This window comes from Pleurodeles waltl, chromosome 7 (genome assembly GCF_031143425.1).
Source record: "Pleurodeles waltl isolate 20211129_DDA chromosome 7, aPleWal1.hap1.20221129, whole genome shotgun sequence".
NCBI classification, from domain to species: domain Eukaryota; kingdom Metazoa; phylum Chordata; class Amphibia; order Caudata; family Salamandridae; genus Pleurodeles; species Pleurodeles waltl.
In genome coordinates this window covers 1,133,288,804-1,133,310,032 of record NC_090446.1, presented here as the reverse complement: position 1 = coordinate 1,133,310,032, position 21,229 = coordinate 1,133,288,804, and the positions used below count along the sequence as shown (strand labels likewise).

Here is a 21,229-nt window from a genome sequence, read left to right as displayed (position 1 = left end):
AGGACTTAAATGCCTTCCCAAAGTGTGGCATATTTCTCCACATTGCCCTTGTTTTTCTGGCGATATTCCAATGGGGAGTCTGTTGGAATCTGCCATCATGGCCAGCACAGTCGTGAACTGGGGAACAATAGCCGCAACCTAACTGGGGAGTGATCAGACCATGTGCAGGGCAAGTACACTGCGTCTGCAGTGCAAGTCCCCCATTTTCAGTGAAGAGCCAATAGTACAGTGTAGGAAGCTGGCTCTCTTTATAGTGTACTAAAGTGAAGTACACTGTGCAGAGAGTCCAGTGGATTTCCAGAGGTCTGCAGAAACAGATAGGTCTAGTGTTCTTTTTGTGGTAATAAGGGCGAGCAGTTAGGCTTAACAAGGAGTTTTATTAAGCATTTGTTGTAATCACAGAGTCAATAAATGAGACACACACACTCCAAAAATAAATCCGAGACCAATTAAAAAAAAATAACAGTTGTTTTTATATATGATTTAAACCAAAGAACTTCGTTATAAGGTAAGCAGTTTTTAAATTAAAAATACGTTGCGGTTTCAAAGATCGACACAGTGCAATTTTCAGAGTTCTTCAGTATTACCTTATAAGATGGAAACAATAATGCAGTTTTGCAGGCAAGTACACGACTTACAGTCCAGGCTTTAGGCTAGCACCAGACAAGGTTCAGGTTGGTGCGAAGGGTGCACCAACAGTGGCACGGGGACGGCTGGGTGCAGAGGTCAAAGTCTGAGTCGGTGCCCAGTGTTAGTCAATGGAGACTGGGGAGGATGAAGACACTCTGCTCCCAAATAAATACAAGTGGTGGCAGAGGTTGGTCTCCAGTGGTTTAGGAGAGCACAGGGGTGGCCACAAGGCAGCACCAAACTTACACCCTCAGCGGCACAGGGGCGGCCTGGTGCAGAGTGCCAATACAGCATCGGGCGCCCAATGCTATCCAAGCGAGAGAGAGGGGGTATCTCCTGCAGCGCTGCTTACAGGTGAGTAATGCGGAGTAAAGGGTCGATCTCTTGGTGCTGAGGTATGTACACGGGGAGGCCACAGCAGCATCAATCTTACACCTTTAGCAGCATAGGGGTGACTGGGTGCAGAGTGCTAACACAGTGGGGCACCAAATGTTATTCAGTGGCAGAGATCACTTTCAGAAATGGGCTGCAGGCTTAGGCTGGGAGAGGTCAACCCACAGCTGCCCAGGTATGTTGAGATGCTGGGGGTCGTTGGGATACTGACGGTTCAGCTCCACAAGGCCCAGGGGCTCCGGGTGCAGGGGTGTCTTAAGGTGTAAGAATCAGCTTACCAGGCAGGTTTCAGTCAGGGGGAGTCCTCAGATTTAGGCTGCAGGTGTCGCTGGGGAGTCCGGCAGGGGTCAGCCCACATTGGACTCTCGGTCAGAGGCGCTGGGGAACCTTCACTGGATGGGCAGGCCATTTGGACTAGGGCCAGGGGCATCGGGTGCAGTGGTCACTTCTGGTGTCGGGTTTTGCGGTTCCACAGGCAGACTTCCTCTTCTTTGAAGATGGTTTCTTCTGGACAGGTCCGCTGTCCATTGGACTTCTTGGTCTTTTTCAAAGGCAGGAAGTCGTCCCAAGGCTTTGGAAGTCGCTGGGCTGCAGGAAAGCGTCTTCTGGGTGCAGATTTCTTTGAAGGCTGCAGACAGGCTGGTAGGGCTCGGGCCAAGTCAGTTGGTGTTGGGTCCAGCTCTTTTTAGGTTGCAGGAATCTGATTGAAGGGTTCAGAGTTGCCCTCTAAATACTGAATTTAGGGGTGTTACAGGGGTGTGCCTGGAGGTAGCCAATGGGCTGCTCACTTTTAGGGTGACTACACCTTTCTGTGGCAACTTCCTTTGGGAAGTGGCATAGCCATAACCTAATTGGCCTAATTCCTTCCATGCAAGATGGAGGAATTTAAAAAGTAGTGCTCCCTTCAGCTTGTCCACCCTTGGGGTCAGGCTGGCATGCAGTGAACACTTCTCCTAATTTACTTAATTTTCCTGCCAGCCCTGCCACTAAAAGTGGGGTCAGGAAATTGGGTGGAGGGGGAGGAGTTGGGTCGTCGACCTCCTCCACCATTTGGAGAGGGCTGGGTTGCATTTCAAAGACGGCAAGGCCTTCGAAGCTCCCCGCCCACGAATGTCCATCCTGCATAGGAGCGAAGATCACACCTCTGCCCAGAGCAGGCCTTTGGTCTGAGCCTCCAAGAGCATTGGCTCTCACCTCAGGGGGCCTGAACTCTAAGGTGGCTGTACTGGTTTTGACCAGTCAGTGCCTACGCTACGAGTTGGTAGGTTTTGCAGGGGGCACCTCTAAGGTGCCTTCTAAGTGCATGTATTAAAAAATCCATCACTGGATTCAATGAGAGATTATTAATATGAGATGTTTGATACCAAACATCTCTCTGGTCAGTGAAGCCATCCTGTAGCTGGGGAACTCGTAATGACCAGTGTCCAGCACATGTACTAAAAATGGCTCCACTGTTAACTTGCTATGTCTGTGAATCGGCAAAGCATATCTGCTCATGTAGGTATGCCCTCATATGTAATATAATGCACCCTGCTTTTAGGGCTGGAAGGCCTGCCACTAGGGTGACTTACATATATTGCATGCAGTGTAAGGGGACAGGGCACACATGTTGTGTGCCATGTTGTTTTTAGGGTCGAGCCTGCGTCGCATGCGCTTGCAGATGTGTTTCGCTAAGTGGGGCGCTTTAGTAATTAAAAAGGGCTCAGAGCCCTGTCCAAGTCACGTCAGTGTTTGTCATTGGCTTGTGGGCTTGCCTGTTAGAATCTGCTTGATTCCGTTAGTGGAAGGCATGCATACGTCATTCCTTTTCCGATGGATAGCCCTCCTAGAGTGCATCGACCAAGTACAGAAAACATGCGAGGCTCGCTGTTTTCTGTCCGGCTTGTGGACTACTTTTTCTCTATTTTCTCAGCGCGATCTCGCTTGGCAGAAGTCGAGCGCTTTACATAATATCGACCCTGTTACACAGTTAATTGCACTTTTTTCGGTCAGTACATAAATGCACCGATAGGTTTCATTACCAGTGAAAAGTCGGGTTAGGAGTTTACAACGCTATCAGCTCTAACACCAGCAAACGCAAGACCCGTTGCATTGCAAATGCTTGTTTCATTTTGGGTCTGCACCAAGACACGCAGCCTGCAAAGACAATACTGTGTGGACTTAAAGTCCCTGAGGGCGGCACAGTCTGTTTTTCAAACCCTCAGGGGCCTTTATTTGGTACCCCATGTCCTAGGTAACAGGGGTACCATTTACTAGAAAATTACAGTGGCAGCTAAAGGTTTACTAATTGGGAAAAATGACTGCAGTTTTGGGGAAAGAGATCTGGCACCGGTGACCTGTTTAGCAAGGACCCAGTGCACTTTCAGTCTAAATTGCATGAGAAATCAGGCATAAGGTGTTGGGGGGGGGGGGGGGAGTGACCATGTCAAATAAGGCAGTTTCCTACACACAGGCTCGAAGAGGATTCATGTGGTGAGGAATAGAATGTATATACTTTGGTGGTGGGCATGTGCATCGTCATAGATTGCTTAACCCAAACAGTTCTATTATTTCCTCCAGTACCTTAACTGATTGTCTATGATGAGAGCGTTGCGCACACCAACTGTTCAGCTTGGATTTCAGAACTAAATTGAAGTTTTTCATCCTCATTCCCCAGTTAGCCAACCACTCCTCCCCCCCCCCCCCCAACCAACCATCAGTGACGTATTCCAAGAATACAAAGCTCCCTTGATAATCCCAACTAATAAAGTAAAACAAGGTTAGATATAAAACTGTTGCACGTGATACACACTGTGTAACTCCAAAACATTTCTGGCGTGCCTCCTGCACTGTTGCTGTAAAATTGGGGAAAATGCATATTGTTGTACGCTGATGTGACAGAGGGTCTTGCTCCCACGTTAGTTGCAGAATGGGATATTGTCTCGGTCACGAAAATTCAACAGACTTGCAATTATTGGCCTCTGCGGTGCCCCAGGGAGTGCCCACTGGCCAGTGAAGGATTCCTTCGCTGAGTTAAGAACATGTTGTAGAGGTTGTTGTGGCCAAAAATATCTGTGATGAGTTTTTCAACTTATATAGCCGTCGTACCTGTGTCGGTGGACTCTGCAACCTCCAAAATGTGCATGTTGTTCAGTCTTGACTGTGCCTCCAAAATATTGGTTTTCACTGCCACTGCGAGAGTCCACTTCTTTAGTTTGGCCTTGGTTTCTGTTAGGTAGTGTTCCATGTCTGAGATCCTCTGCTCTGCACCATCCAAATGGACTGAGGGCCTGATTACAACTTTGGAGGACGGTGTTAAACCGTCCCAAAAGTGACGGATATACCACCTACCGTATTACGAGTTCCATAGGATATAATGGACTCGTAATACGGTAGGTGGTATATCCGCCACTTTTGGGACGGTTTAACACCGTCCTCCAAAGTTGTAATCAGGCCCTGAGTGTCTGCCCATCCACTCAGTCAAGCGGTTTAGTCGGTTTGCCATGGCATCTATTTTAGTATCACTAGACTGAAGGCTGGACTTAAGGTGTAATAAGAGGGCGGCTGATGTATCTCAGGGCCTGGCACGTTTGAAGTAGAAGCATTGTGTCCATTCAGTGCATGGTCTGTACAAGGGTTTTTCCTGCATCAAAAGACAGATTGCCCCATCTGGAGTCACCTTTGTATCCAACCATACCCTGGAGGGCCTAGATATGATGACAGAAAACTGCAGGTTCCAGCCAATCGAGAGTGACCGCAAAGTGCCCAGGCCCATCGCTTACGGTGTTCTTCAAACAGTCTGTACAAAGAAGGTGGCTGTTTAAAAAAAATATATATAGCTGGTGCAACTTGATCACTTCAGACACAATTTAGAGAATACCCCACCATGTCAGGAAGGAATCAGAGCTATAGACACCCAGACCCAAAAAGCCTAAACATTCAGTTCTCAAATGGGGAATAAGCAGAGCCCTGCCCACCAAGCAGAAGCTACTCACACTGCAGGGGGCTCCATCCCTCTGCACCCTGCAGCCAATTCGATGACCGCATCAAGGATGTCTGTCTGCGGCTCCCTCTCCAAGGCTAGCTCAGCGGCCCTCGGCCATGGAGGCATATGCTGTTCATAGTTCTTTGGAGATGTGAGTTGTCTGTGTTGGGCGGTGTAGGACACTGGCTCAGTTTATGGTATACACCTATGGTGTGGCACCCTATACTGAGTTCAGGCAACCCTTAGTAAGAGTGAGTAGGTGTCCAGATAGCAAAATCTCTCTTGGGGTAGCTGAAGCTTTTCCAGGAGGAATGTTAAGCACTTGCAATATCACAGTAATCTACTCACAAGAAAGAACCACACACAAGTGTTGCAAAAATAAAGGATACTTTATTACAACACCACTAGTAGACTAGCATTTGTATATCGCCCTTTGGAGATATCTGCACACAGTATGTACGCAAAATAACTATCAGAAATAGCATAAAAATACACAGGGCCCTATGGGAGGGCCAAACCATATACTAAAAAAGTGGAATGTGAAATGGTGACCACAAACCAAGGTAAGTGTGGTATTTAGCTAGGGGGTAGGGGCAGAATAGAAACATCAGAGGTAAGTACAGTAAGTTTCCCCAACAACCAGGTGCAAGGTAGTTACCCACCCAGTTGTCCCATAGGCTAACACAGAGAGTAGTGGTTGGAGTTCATGGAATTCAGGACTCTTTCTAGTAGACCCCGAGGAAACCAGCAGACAAGAGGAAGGATGGAGAGTGCCCCTTCCCCAGGATATCCAGAAGACAGGAGTACCTACACCAGGGACTTGGATGCAGAGGAAAGAATGGACTCTCTCCAAAGTCAGTGAAAGCCTCTGATTGTCCAGCTGCTGCCAGGACCCGTGGACCAGGCCGATGGAACCCAGGGGCAGATTCCAGACACCCTTGGAGATGCCCAGATGGTGCAGGTGCAATGACCACCCTCCTGAAGGTGAAGTTCCTGCAAGTCGGTGCAAGAAGTCCAGCTGCGGGGTTCAGGAGCTGCAGAAGATCCCAGGATTCACCTACAAGCTGTCCCTTGATGGTCGCCGAATTGCAGGAGGGTCAGTGGCCAAACGCAAGCAGGAGCTGAAGAAATATTTTCAACGTTTTGGGGACCAGCAAGGTCCGGGAGACTCTACCCAGGAGAAGGAGTCAAGGCTGGCACTCAACACGTAGAAAGACCAGAAGTTGTTGGAGCCCCCGCGAGTGACCCACTGGCGATGGACACAGGGAGTCACATGGAGGCCTCAGCAGCACAACAAACCAGAAGTCCCAAGTCACAGGAGTTACAGTACAGGGGCAGATCTTGGAGTTGCAGAGTTCTGGAGGTCGGGGCTTCTTGGTGCCTCAAGATCTACTGGAGGAACAGTTGCACAAGCGTTGGCAAGTGCAACAGTCATGATGTACATGAGTTCCAGTTCAGTGGCAGATGCAGGTGCCCACATTCTCCTAAGTAGGGTAGACGACAGGCAGGACCCCGAGGAAGCCACAGACTCACCACTTGTGAAGCAGAGTCTTCAGATGTCCGTGGGGCAGCAGACCACACCGGCTGGTTGACGTTATCTTGAGGTGCCTGAGGATGCGGGGGAGAGATTCCTTCACTGCGAGAGAATCCTTTGTGCTTCCAGGTGCAAAGAGAGTACTTCTGACCCTGGGGGGTTGCACAGCCTTGGATGTTGCAGAATTCTTGCAAGATCCGAAGCAACAATATTGAAGTGGGAGGCTTCCCAGGAGAAGCAGATGTGTTTTGGTTCCAAAGCAGACCAGCAGCGGTTCCAGAGGCCAGGAGCTGAAGATGTCTTGCAGAGAGTTCCTTGTAGAGTCTTGCTTGATGAATCTGAGGACCCACCTATGGGTGAGCCCTTAAATAACCCTAAAAAGGAGTTGGTCACTCTCTGAAGTGACCCACCTAATGGAGGGGGGGTCGGGGGCCAAGGATATAATCTTCCTGTCCTAACCAGTCAGATGCTCCCAGGGGCCTCCTCCCATCTTGTTTCCAAGATGGCAGAATCAAGTGGCCACCTGGCAAGGATCTGTGCTCCTCTTTAGGGGAGGAGCTGGACAGCGGGGTGGTCACTCCCCTGTCCTTTGTGTAGTTTTTTGCCAGAGCGGGAACTGGGGGTTCCTGAACTGGTGCAAACCGGATTATGCAAGTAGGGCACCAAATGCGCCCTACAAAGCAGCCTAGTGGTGCTCAGAGGCCACCCTACCCAGCCCTTAAACACCTAATACACAGGGGGAGGTGGTCACACCGCTCCTTTGCAGGAAATCCTTTGATCTGCTTCTCTGGCCTGAGCCTGGCTCATCAGCAGGAGGACAGACAGTGTCTGGGGTCAGCAGCAGCATGGGCTAGCACAAGTAAGGCTGCACAGGCAGAACTGGGGGATCCTCTAAGGAACCCCAAGAGTACATGGTATCATGCAACTAATACTGGAGTTGGTGTAGTGGCATGATTCCACCATACCTAATTTCAGAGAAGCCATTATGTAGTTGGACCACTTGTGTTGACCAGTATCCACTACATACGTTAAGATGGCTTCCCCACACCTAGAGAGTCCAGGAAATGGAGCCCGGGGTCCGTAGGGGCACCCTGCTCATGCAGGGGTATCCTCAAAATTAGGGACATGCACCCTGCCCTTAGACTGAAGGGCCTACCAGAAGAGTGCATGCACCATTTCACGCAGGCTGCAATGGCAGACCTGCAGACACAGTTTGCCTGGACCTACATGGGTGGCACAATACATGCTGCAGCCCATGGGGGACCACTGGGAAGTGCCAATGCCTTGGGTACCTAAGTACCATATACTTGGAACGTACATAAGTGCACCATTATGCCAATTGTGGGTGTAAAAAGTTACCAAGCAACCAAATTTAGCGCCACTGGGGACCTGCCTAGCAGGATCCCAGTGCACTACAGTCCAAAACATACGGACACCAGGCAAAAAAAAGTGTGGGTATTACAACCAGAACGCTGCTTACTACATGTGTTGTGGAACCAGCCCAGAACACCGAGCAATGACCCACCGCCCCTCCAGTTCCTGAGGTAGACACCTCGGGCCACGATCCACTACAGCATCAAACAGCAGCACGTCACCAACAGCGAAAGCAGCGATCCCACACATGATAATTAACCATTAACTGGTTTGACAATGCAGCTGCCAAAAATGCTATGGTAGCATTTTAAAACACACTGCAAAGCTTTGTGGGGCAGGGAATTGGAAAATGCAGAAATATGTAGCCCACTCTGTTCTGGAAAATTATTTTTTATTTCTTCAGTTTCATTTTCTTTGTTTTGATGTTTGTTACCTTCTTTCGATATTTTTGGTTACTTTTTCTCTTTTTTCTTCTTTCTCTGTTCTGTTAGCTCTTTCTTTTTTCTTGTGCTTCCTTTCTCTCACTTTACTTCTTCGTATTTCTTTATTCTTCCTATCTTTATTTTTCAGGTTCTTGCTGTCTTCCTTCCACTTTTTTTGTTTTCTTCTCTCCTTTCATCCTGTACTTCTCTCCCTTTTCCCTCCTTTCTTCCCATCTTTCTTTCTTAATCCTTTCTCTCCTGTTTTTTCTTTCCTTCCTTCTCTTTCCTTTTTCTTTTCTGATCTTTCCTTAACTTCTTTCTTTCTTACTCTCCTTTATTTGAATGTGTCTAACTTTTTTCCTCTTTCCTTCTTGACTTGTTTTTTGCTTGTTTTCCTTTTCTTTTTCCTTCTCTTTTTTTGTATCCGACTTGCTCTTTCTTTATCTTTTTCTATCTTTTATCTTTCCTCCTTTACTTTAATGTATTCTTTTGGTCCTTTGGTCCTTTTCTCCTTTTTACCTTTTCTTCCTTTCTTTTTTGTTCTTCCTCTTTCTCCTTGTTATTCTGCCTTTGCTCATGTTTTTCTCTTGTTCTCCCCTTTTTAGTTTCTGTTTCTGTTGTTCTGGTCTTTCTTCATCTTCCTTCCTCTTTTTCTCTTCTGTTCTCACTTCTTCCCTTTTCCCTAGCGCTCGCCTCAACTTTCTCTCTGTCCTTCCCCTTCTCTCTCTTATTCATTCCTCTTTTCCCTGCTTTTCATTTTTGTATCTTCTCACTGGCTTTCTCTCTCTTCCTTTCTTTCCCTTTTCCTGTCATTTTTCTTCCTCTCGCTCTTCCTCATTGTCTTTTATCCCCTCACATTTCACTTTCTTTCCCTCTTCTTCCTTTTTATTTCTTCTTCCCCTTTTCTCTCTCTTCCTTCCTGGCTTCTTACAAATTAATTCAATAAGATATTGTTGTGTGTCATTACTGTCTTACTGCTGTACAGTGTGGCGGTCACTGCCAGTATGTTACCTATAAGGTCTGCATAGGCCTCACAAAATGTGCTTTTGTTAATAGTCCTTTCTGCTTTGACTCTCAAAATTAGAGCATTGTCATCTCCTCTATTGCATGACAATGAGAACATACATTTAAATGACACTCATTTCTCAGTGTGATGCAAAAACAACTGACAGTACTGATCCTAACATTTGGTGTAATGCTAATGGTGCATTAATGCTATACACTCACTGGAGCACATCTGGGATACTCTAGGAGCAGCGTTTACGTTACTTGGACTTTGTGTCCTTATTGAACACTCTTAATTTAGGCAGTAGCTCAGAATGATTTTAAATAACCAGAAGTTCCTCTCACCTAAGTAAAAGGTTGGTGACCCCTGTTCTACACTATTCACACTAGTTCATTTGCAAACCAGAGTCTAAAATGGCTTTGTTTAATTTTGAAGCTCTAAACACCAACATGCATATTTGAAACCAAAAGGCTACATAGCTGTAACTTTACTATCAAATCTGAAAATAAGCTTTTGTATAGCCAATAAGTCTGGTGTTGGGTGTTAGCTTTTTGCCTTTGCCAGTGCTTATTTTGTCATTATTTTTGGAAAATTTTATGTGGGAAGAGTTGCTGGGCCCTCGCCAATATAAAAAATATTTGCTAAAAGTATAAATTTTTTTGGTCTCAAAAAGCACTCGTTGCCATAGTAGTCTGTAGCAGTCGAAGTGCATTACAAAAAGTATGGGAACTGTGATGTTGCATCTAATAGGGGCTGGGACAATGAGTGTGGGGGCAGAGTCAAAGGTGTGGCTAAAAAAAACATTTTCTCCTTCAGGTAGCTACATATAAAATAACTCACTGCTCAAATGAAAAATACATTTAAGAAAGTTAAGTTAATCAGAGGTAAGCAAGCTATTGTGTGTTATGAAACATCTATTAGTTAATGCAATTAGAGGTCTGTGTGTAACCAGAAGGCACACAATAACATCTTAGTTGGTGCAGTGGAGAATTGTGGCTTTTGTATTGATAGTGCTACGAGGCCCCAGTCTGTGACAGAAAGCACTGAGAATGTGTAAGTCATTTTGTTAAACGTGCCTTACACGCAGAATAATTGTGCAAAAAAGGAGAGAACCCAATAACCCTAACCTGACCTGGCCTCTTCAATCAGGGCCTCATCAGGACTATCGAAGGGCAACGTCGCCTCTACAAAAATTAAAAACAGGGAGACTAACTAAAAATGTATTTACACGATGACTAACGCAAGAGACCTATACTATGTACATCAGTGCTGGATTATCACCACCGAATCCCTGTGCACAGAACTACTTATTTCAGTGGGACACCCACAAATGCTCCAATCTAGTCCAGCTGCTTAAGTCACGCGGACAGATATACCGGCGAGATTGTGTTCTCTAATTGGAGTCAGCGTTACAAAAAATCACTTTGTATGCACTACAAAATACCTTAAAAATGTATATAGGTATTTGACAGTTGCTTGTACGGGAACCATCAGTCATCGCAATAGAGTGGATTACAATCACAACTTTGAAATTATGGCCACCAGTATCTTGTAAAGAAAGGTTGTTGGGCACAACCCTCTACTGACGGTATGGTCAGTCTCAAGATTTTGAGTAGCTAGATGATGGCCTCAGTTGAACCATGTAGAAAATGTGAATTTGATTTCATGTGTGTAATGTTTTGTGTTGTAAATATTTGGTATTTTGTTTGATTCACCAATGAGCCATTTTTCTGCCTTGCATATAATTAGTTGAAATACATATTGGAATGCCATAAAGACAGCATTGAGCACTGTTTTTCAAAAATAGTTATTAAATCTATCTCTACCTTTAGACCATTCCTTTGTTTATATATTACACGCAGTATAAGACACACTGCTACCAAATGTGCATAAAGGTTTCAGATAAAATGGTGCTTTCAAAATATAGGTTTAGGTAATAACCCAGATTGTACGTAATATTTTCTTTTTATTTAACTGCACTGGAAATCACACACTACACAGCTCAGTTGGGTACTCCCTTGCACTACCAGTCGGAAAGAATAAATCTTTGTCATCACAAAGCATCATGTGATTAGATCAATTAAACCACTACCTGCTCCCAAGCCCCTTTTACATTTGCAGATTAACCAGTTGTGTGCATCTGCATTTATTTCAGGCGAGGAGGCACCCTGACAAGAAGGCCTGTTTATTGTTAAGCTGCTTGCCCCTTCCTCAGTCTCACAGCACTTGAGACTCCCTGAATGAAACTTAAGCTGAAGCATTTGCATGATCGGAGTTTACCGTCCTGGGACGGTTGTCTTTTCATAAAAAGTAGGCAAACGTTTTTTCGTAAATTAAAAAAGTAGGGATATATTGTGCCCCTTTGATCCTGCCCACTTCGGTCACTGAGTCTCTGGCACTGAACGGAAACTACTTTGTGTGCCCATGTGCTCCTTGTAAAAACAAAAAAGCAGAATGTGGTCACTCGCAGTGAAGTTAGCCAGTGGCTGAAATGGGCTAACATATTGACCCCTATTCTATGCTTTAGCAGGCAGAAGAAAACTGTGATTGATGCTGCAACAAACAATATACCTTTTTAGTAAAATCAAGAGGTCTTGGATAACGTCTGTCCTAAAAACGGAAAGCCGGGCATGGAAATTTGTGGGAAGGGGGCAACATACTTCAGTAGGTAACAACACACTGTAGAAATGCATTTGAAATGTATCCTTTTATTGGACCCGAGGCAGAAAATTAAGCCGCTTTAGGTTAGTAATGCACACATATTTTTTATTGGCTGTTCAAATTTTATGAATAATTTATATTGTACTTCTGCACTCTGAGATGCTGAAAAAATTAGAATATGCATGTACTACAACTGTGTTTTAGTATACTTAGAACACATTAAAGGTGGTGGTTTATCACAATACTTATTATGTAATATGATGGAGTGTATATCAAAGGCGTTCCCTACAAGTTAGAAATATCCTCAGGTATTGTTTATAAGTGGTTGACAGCATTTCACCTGCGGAGAACAGCCTTACAATATTTTATTTTTAGTAGATATGTCCAGTACTAGATTAAAAGTGACTTCTGTTTTTGTCTAACCTGATATTGCATTCTTAAATTATTACAGGGGATATAAACCTAACTGAATAATTTGTATTTCCATTTCTACCGAAAGGCCTAAGAAGTAGTAACATGTAGGATGGTAGCAAACAATGCAGTGAGGTAGAAATCCCATAGATTACGTAGGGACTGGAACTGCTAATCGGCACTTCCTGGACAAAAGGAAGCCAGCAGAGTGCTCAGCACAAGAGACCACTTTTATGGGTCATCACAGCACAGATGAACACAGAGCTCTAACTCGGAAGTAGGCGTCTGGGTTGGCTAGCCAGATAAGGTATTAGCATAGTTCAGGTGGACGCCCACCTGTACCATACTCATAAAATATAGGATTGTTCAAAGAGTCCTCTTTAATCTATTTCCTTCATGTAACTTCATGCCACGTAACACCCTTCTCCTATTCTTCATGTGTAGGAATTGTTCAAGGCCTTCGCCAGGCAGCTCACCCACTTCCTGTCCAATGAGAAGAAGCCCCTGCGGAAGAATGGTGAGATATCTTCCAGGTCTGCATAGTGTAGTTGGGGCAATGACAACATTTTCTTGCACTTCATACTCTTCTTAGAATAGTGACAGTTTCCAAGCTGCACACTCTTTCTGGGGTAGTGAGGCATATTTCAACACTGCACACCATTCCTGAAGAAGTGGGGCAAGCTCCAGTGTTGCACACATTTTATGGAGATGTGGAGCATGCTTCAGCGTTGCACAGTTTGTAGAGAAGTGGGGCATGCTTCAGCTTTGCACACAGTTTGATGAGAGTTTGTAGAGAAGTGGGGCATGCTTTAGCTTTGTACACAGTTCGTGCAGAAGTGGGACATGCTTCAGCATTGCACACAGTTTGTAGAGAAGTGAGGCACGCTTCAGCATTGCACACAGTTTGTGGAGGAGTGGGGCATGCTTCAGCGTTGCACACAGTTTGTGGAGGTGTGGGGCATGCTTCAGCGTTGCACACAGTTTGTGGAGAAGTGGGGCATGCTTCAGCGTTGCACACAGTTTGTGGAGAAGTGGGGCATGCTTCAGCATTGCACATGCTTTGTGGAGAAGTGGGGCATGCTTCATCGTTGCACACAGCTTGTGGAGAAGTGGGGCATGCTTCATAGTTGCACACAGCTTGTGGTGAAGTGGGGCATGCTTCAGCGTTGTACACAGTTTGTGCAGAAGTGGGACATGCTTCAGCATTGCACATGCTTTGTGGAGAAGTGGGGCATGCTTCAGCGTTGCACACAGTTTGTGGAGAAGTGGGGCATGCTTCAGCGTTGCACGCGCTTTGTGGAGAAGTGAGGCATGCTTCAGCGTTGCACACACTTTGTGGAGAAGTGGGGCATGCTTCAGCGTTGCATTCAGTTTGTGAAGAATTGAGGCATGAATCAGCATTGCGCAGTTTGTGGAGAAGTGGGACATGCTTAATCTTTGCGCCCAGTTTGTGCACAAGTGGGACGTGCTTCAGCATTACACACAGTTTGTGGAGAAGTGGGGTATGAATCAAAGTTGCGCAGTTTGTGGAGAAGTGGGACATGCTTAAGATTTTGCGCACAGTTTGTGGAGAAGTGAGGCATGAATCAGCCTTGCGCAGTTTGTGGAGAAGTGGGACATGCTTAAGCTTTGCGCACAGTTTGTGGACAAGTGGGACGTGCTTCAGCATTACACACAGTTTGTGGAGAAGTGGGGCATGAATCAACATTGCGCAGTCTGTGGAGAAGTAGGACATGCTTAAGCTTTGCGCACAGTTTGTGGAGAAGTGAGGTATGAATCAGCGTTGCGCAGTTTGTGGAGAAGTGGGGCTTGCTTCAGCATAGTATACAGTTTGTGGAGAAGTGAGGCATGAATCAGCAATGCGCAGTTTGTGGAAAAGTGAAGTATGCTTCAGCGTTGTGCAGTTTGTGGATACGTGGGGCATGCTTCATCATTGCACACAGTTTGTGGAGAAGTGGGGCATGAATCAACGTTGCGTAGTTTGTGGAGAAGTGGGACATGCTTCAGTGTTTCGCACAGTTTGTGGAGAAGTGGGGCATGAATCAGCAATGCGCAGTTTGTGGAACAGTGAGGTATGCTTCAGCGTGGTGCAGTTGGTGGAGAAGTGGGGCATGCTTCAGCATTGCACACAGTTTGTGGAGCAGTAGGGCATGAATCCGCATCGGGCACAGTTTGTGGAGAAGTGGGGCATGCTTCAGCATTGCACATGCTTTGTGGAGAAGTGGGCCATGCTTCAGCATTGCACACAGTTTGTGGAGAAGTGGGACATGCTTCAGCTTAGCGCACAGTTTGTGCAGAAGTGGGGCATGCTTCAGCATTGCACATGCTTTGTGGAGAAGTGGGGCATGCGTCATTGTTGCACACAGTTTGTGGAGTAGTGGGGCATGCTTCAGCATTGCACAGTTTGTAGTGAAGTGGGACATGCTTCAGCGTTGCACACAGTTTGTGCAGAAGTGGGACATGCTTCAGCATTGCACATGCTTTGTGGAGAAGTGAGGCATGCGTCATCGTTGCACACACAGTTTGTGGAGAAGTGGGGCATGCTTCAGCATTGCACAGTTTGTAGTGAAGTGGGACATGCTTCAGGGTTGCACACAGTTTGTGGAGAAGTGCGGCATGCTTCAGCGTTGAACACGCTTTGTGGAGAAGTGAGGCATGCTTCTGCTTTGCACCCACTTTGTGGAGAAGTGGGGCATGCTTCAGCGTTGCATATAGTTTGTGGAGAAATGAGGCATGAATCAGCGTTGCGCAGTTTGTGGACAAGTGGGACATGCTTCAGCATTACACACAGTTTGTGGAGAAGTGGGACATGCTTAAGCTTCGCGCACAGTTTGTGGAGAAGTGGGGCATGCTTCAGCATTGCACACAGTTTGTGGAGAAGTAGGGCATGAATCCGCATCGGGCACAGTTTGTGGAGAAGTGGGGCATGCTTCAGCATTGCACATGCTTTGTGGAGAAGTGGGCCATGCTTCAGCATTGCACACAGTTTGTGGAGAAGTGGGACATGCTTCACCTTAGCGCACAGTTTGTGAAGAAGTGGGGCATGCTACAGCATTGCACATGCTTTGTGGAGAAGTGGGGTATGCGTCATTGTTGCACACAGTTTGTGGAGAAGTGGGGCATGCTTCAGCATTGCACAGTTTGTAGTGAAGTGGGACATGCTTCAGGGTTGCACGCAATTTGTGGAGAAGTGGGACATGCTTCAGCGTTGCACACAGTTTGTGCAGAAGTGGGACATGCTTCAGCATTGCACATGCTTTGTGGAGAAGTGGGGCATGCGTCATCGTTGCACACACAGTTTGTGGAGTAGTGGGGCATGCTTCAGCATTGCACAGTTTGTAGTGAAGTGGGACATGCTTCAGGGTTGCACACAGTTTGTGGAGAAGTGCGGCATGCTTCAGCATTGAACACGCTTTGTGGAGAAGTGAGGCATGCTTCTGCTTTGCACCCACTTTGTGGAGAAGTGGGGCATGCTTCAGCGTTGCATATAGTTTGTGGAGAAATGAGACATGAATCAGCGTTGCGCAGTTTGTGGACAAGTGGGACATGCTTCAGCATTACACACAGTTTGTGGAGAAGTGGGACATGCTTCAGCATTGCACACAGTTTGTGGAGAAGTAGGGCATGAATCCGCATCGGGCACAGTTTGTGGAGAAGTGGGGCATGCTTCAGCATTGCACATGCTTTGTGGAGAAGTGGGCCATGCTTCAGCATTGCACACAGTTTGTGGAGAAGTGGGACATGATTCACCTTTGCGCACAGTTTGTGCAGAAGTGGGGCATGCTTCAGCATTGCACATGCTTTGTGGAGAAATGGGGTATGCGTCATTGTTGCACACAGTTTGTGGAGAAGTGGGGCATGCTTCAGCATTGCACAGTTTGTAGTGAAGTGGGACATGCTTCAGGGTTGCACGCAATTTGTGGAGAAGTGGGACATGCTTCAGCGTTGCACACAGTTTGTGCAGAAGTGGGATATGCTTCAGCGTTGCACACAGTTTGTGCAGAAGTGGGATATGCTTCAGCATTGCACATGCTTTGTGGAGAAGTGGGGCATGCATCATCGTTGCACACAGTTTGTGGAGAAGTGGGGCATGCTTCAGCATTGCACAGTTTGTAGTGAAGTGGAACATGCTTCAGGGTTGCACACAGTTTGTGGAGAAGTGCGGCATGCTTCAGCGTTGAACACGCTTTGTGGAGAAGTGCGGCATGCTTCAGCGTTGAACACGCTTTGTGGAGAAGTGCGGCATGCTTCAGCGTTGAACACGCTTTGTGGAGAAGTGCGGCATGCTTCAGCGTTGAACACGCTTTGTGGAGAAGTGAGGCATGCTTCTGCTTTGCACACACTTTGTGGAGAAGTGGGGCATGCTTCAGTGTTGTATACAGTTTGTGGAGAAATGAGGCATGAATCAGCGTTGCGCAGTTTGTGGACAAGTGGGACATACTTCAGCATTACACACAGTTTGTGGAGAAGTGGGACATGATTAAGCTTCGCGCAGAGTTTGTGGAGAGGTGGGGCATGCTTCAGCATAGCACACAGTTTGTGGAGAAGTGGGACATGCTTCAGCTTTGCGCACTGTTTGTGGAGAGGTGGGGCATGCTTCAGCATAGCACACAGTTTGTGGAGAAGTGGGACATGCTTCAGCTTTGCGCACAGTTTGTGGAGAAGTGGGACATGCTTCAGCTTTGCGCACAGTTTGTGGAGAGGTGGGGCATGCTTCAGCGTTGCACACAGTTTGTGGAGAAGTGGGACACAGTTTGTGGAGAAGTGGGACATGCTTCAGCGTTGCACACAGTTTGTGGAGAAGTGGGACATGCTTCAGCGTTGCACACAGTTTGTAGAGTGGCGCATGCTTCAGCACTGTACGGTTTGAGGAGAAGTAGGGAATGCTTCGGTGTTGCACAGTTCTCTGAGTGGTGATGCATACTGCAGTGCTGCACAGTGCTTCAACAGTGCACAGTCTATTAGATTGGGGCACACTGTTCCGGAGCCAGTGATGCACCTTATGGCTGTGAAATGCTTTTGCAATGGAAGGCGCTTTCAGGAATATCCAAGGTAGCAAGGTCTGTCTAGGACAGAAAGTGTTTTTGCGGTAGTGCGATGTCTTGAGGACTGTTCAATGTTTTGAGACAAACGTAGGCTGGGAAAGTAGGATGGGTTTGGAAATCTTGGCAGTTTGTCACCACACAGAGTCAGTCCGATGGGCAGGAATAGTACTTAGCATTTACACACTTACTTAAATTCGGCTCTGCGTACTTGTAAGCAGTATGCGAACTGTTGAGTGTAGTCCGATAGAGGGTGGAAAGAGATTATATAGGATTTTCACGTATGTATTGTAGTCATTCATAACACGTTTCACAAAACATGTATTTGATGCCTAACATTGAGATATATCTGTTTACTGGGGCATTTCCTGAGAGGCTCTGAAAGGCTTCTAGGCTTTGGGTGGGTTCACTTGGGTGTCAGAGAGCCCATTACCACCCAGTCCTACCAGCCTTTCTGAGGAAACCGCCTACTGGGAAATCCAAGACCACCGGTGATGCTGTGATTTAAACTTAAGTGTTCACAGTCGTCTTCTCTGACCTGTCCATCTCTCTCTCTTTGGACTTCTCTTGCACCATTTTCGAGACTCTTCCACTTCATCCTCTACAGCCTTTTTGTCTTCCACTTTGATTTCACCTTCACTACAAACGGTCACGTTTTCATTCACCCCCTTGTCTCCATGTTCTTTCCCTTTTGCCCTTCCACTTTTGTACCTTTCTAACACCTCCTCTCGCTTCATTTCTTTCACTCTTACCCTTCCCACGTCTCTTCTTTCTTTCTCCTTTTTCATGTTTGTTTCGTCCTTCCATATCCTCCTCATCCCCTCTTCCTGCTTTTCTTTCTCATCTTCTCTACATTCCCTTCTCCGCATTGTCTATCTTCTCCGTTCCCATTCCCCCCCCCCCCAATCGTTTCTCCCTTGATCACATTCCTGCTAATTTGGCCCTTTTCAGTATCTCGTCACTTCCTCCCAATCTCTATACTCTACCTTCCTCCTCTTCACCTTTCCTTCTTTTCTTCACATTGCTCTTCCCACTTATTAATCCCCTGCTTTTCTCCTCTTCTGTTTCTGCATTCTTTATTCTTGCCTCACTTTAATCTTTCCAACTTCTCCCTTCCCGTTTTTCTTTCATAATCCATCTTTCATTCTTACCCCCCCCTTTTTTGTCTTTTCTGCCTTTTTTCCTTCCCTCTTATGTTACCTGGGTCCTTTTCCCCTTTCTCCTTTCTACATACCTGTGCTATCCCCTTTCTCTCCACCTCATTCTTTCTCATTTCCGTTTTTTCCACCTTTTTTCTCTAATTTCATCTTTTTCACTGCCCCCTTTCTTTTCCTTACTCTTTCTGCTTCAACTCTTTTGCATTCCTTGCACTCACTTTGTTCCTTGTTGCCTTTCTTCTCTTCCTCCATCTCCTACACAATTAACTACTTTCTTCCTTCTGCCCTTCCCCACTTTTCTTCTCTTTTTGTCCTCCAGTGAAAGAAGATGCCCATCGACTGATTAAGCAGTTTTTCAAGACCCGAGCAAAGTGTGAGAGTGAGGAGGACTGGCAACAGGTGCTAGTCTCTGATGCCCAATAGACAAGCTTTGCCTATCGAAATTCATACTCTAGCTGCATCCAGCCCCCTGGACCACGAGTCACTTTGCTTCGGAAAGTTGTTTGCCTTGGACTTCTTTCTGGCTTCTGCAGGCTTCTGGTCCTCAAGCTAGCCTCTATTGGTGCCAACATGCCACGCCATGTAGCTGATATTGCCATAGTCTGTTCAGCTTGATATGGTGAATGATAGTCACACCAGCCGCTCTTCCTTGTTGAAGAACTGCCTCTGGAGCCATTGCTAGAGTTTGTAATGCACCTTGTGAACACCAGCCTGTTCAATAAGAGCTAGAAGTTGCAATATACAGATGCCATAGTGCTAATAGTGGTAGTGCACCTTGTGAAGACCTATCATATGTGGCCACTTCCATCTCTGGTGACACGTCATGTGAAGACCTGCTCCATGCAGATTTGGTTAGTAGTGCACCTTGTGAAGCCCTGACCTCTTGGCCACTGCTTGTGAAGACCTATCCCATTCAACCACTGCTAATGCACCTTGTGAAGCCCTGCCCTACTATGTATGGATCCTGCACTGCTAGTTCTGGGAGTGCACCTTGTGAAGCCCTGCCCTACCGCGTATGGATCCTGCACTGCTAGTTCTGGTAGGGCACCTTGTTATGACACAGTAGTCGCTGCATGTGGCCACAGCAGCTACTCATGGTTTTGGTAATCAGTGTTGTGAAGACCTACCTGCAGTGCCAGCTGGAGCTGGCCATGCACAGACTCTGCAAAGCTGTGCTGACAGTGCGCAGATCCTGGACTAATGAAAACCTGAAAAGCCCACCGTAGGCAGTGGACAGATACTGTTTCTTCTGAAGACTTGCTCTAGCGCCATACAGTGCACAGATTCTGTACTTTGTTACGAACCCTACTGCAGTCACAGCCCTTCCAGTACACAGATTCTGTACTTTGTTATGAACTCTACTGCAGAGACAACCCTTCCCGGGCAGTGCACTTAAGACTGGAAAGAAACACAGTTGGGAGTTCTTTTACAGTCTTGTCTCTTTAGTTCCCCCAGATAGTCTTTCATGAACTAGATTCTTTCTTGCTAGCTTTCCTTTACAAGCCTTAAGTTAAAAGCTCTACTGGGGTGCCTAGTGTAACCCCCAAAGCTCAGGGAGTATTCAATGTTCCTTCTTACCAGGGGAGGAACTGATATTTCTGTTGTGAATGATCCTTCTGAATGTCGCTCGTTTAGTGCCTGTTAGTATTTATTCTCAGGAAAGAGAATGTGTTGGTATTGACACAGTAGGCAGCCACCCATTGGTCATATTCAAACTTCACATGTGCTGTTTTAAAACAAATCACCATTCCGTGCTAGGTTTGTCATGGTTTGTGTCTCCATATGGGTTGGAGATCATCATTAGCCACCACCAGACATTGATGTGCTTGAAACTAGAAGACTGGGTATCATTAACACAATAAGATTTTTGTCATGAAAACTACTCAATAAAGTGATATGTTCCCATTTTTCCTTTATCGTAATTTGACTTTGATTTATTTGCTGTGCTGAATTTCCTCATATTTCACTGACGCATCTAATCTTTCCCAGTACCTCATGTAATCAGAGGAATTTGATTTTCGTTTGATTTTATTTCTTATGAAGTGCAGTGGTTACTAGGAAGGCTTCCTGGGCTTATGGGGCAAAACCATCAAAGGAAGGAAAAGGGCAACACACAAGACGTTTAACTCTTGAGTTTTCAGCGCCCTTTAAAGGTGTTCTGTGGCACTCTTTTTCTTAATTTCAGTGGTAGCATATTGTATAGTTGAGGGCCCCATAATCTAAGTCATTACCTGCTGGAATGACCATGTTTAATTATGGCAGCCTCCAACATGGGTCGGAACATAGGGAGTGAAACAGAAGGGGAGCCCAGAGAGTTCAGGAGTGTAGAAAACACTGTCCAGCACGCGGGGTGTCTCCTCTGCAATGGCAGAGGAACGTCAAACCCCTACCACCCCACCCCAAGCAGCAGCGGAGCTGCAAACCTTAATGAAATAAAACCGTAATAAACAGTGTTTATTATTGTTTTATTTTTAAGGGGGCGGGCCATGGGGGTGACGAGCAATGAGGGGAGGGCACAGAGCACTCCTCTCAGTACGCATGTATGTTTGGCCAGCCGTCTCCTGCCGGCCAAACACACATGCGCACAAGGGCTCTCTCCAACCTGGCACTGCGCTGCTGAGTTGCAGAGAACAGG

The 21,229-nt window shown here is 46.4% G+C and overlaps 1 protein-coding gene across 1 annotated transcript in view; it reads left to right on the top strand.

The window, feature by feature from the left end:
- Window positions 1–20,510, top strand: part of RECQL5 (RecQ like helicase 5) — a 461,944-nt gene extending 441,434 nt beyond the window's left edge. The window contains exons 18-19 of the mRNA XM_069200163.1: window positions 12,840–12,912; window positions 18,914–20,510. Of these exons, the coding sequence (XP_069056264.1) occupies window positions 12,840–12,912; window positions 18,914–19,017 (177 nt within the window). The 3' untranslated portion in view covers window positions 19,018–20,510. The remainder of the gene's footprint in view (window positions 1–12,839; window positions 12,913–18,913) is intronic.
- Window positions 20,511–21,229: the final 719 nt, after the last annotated feature.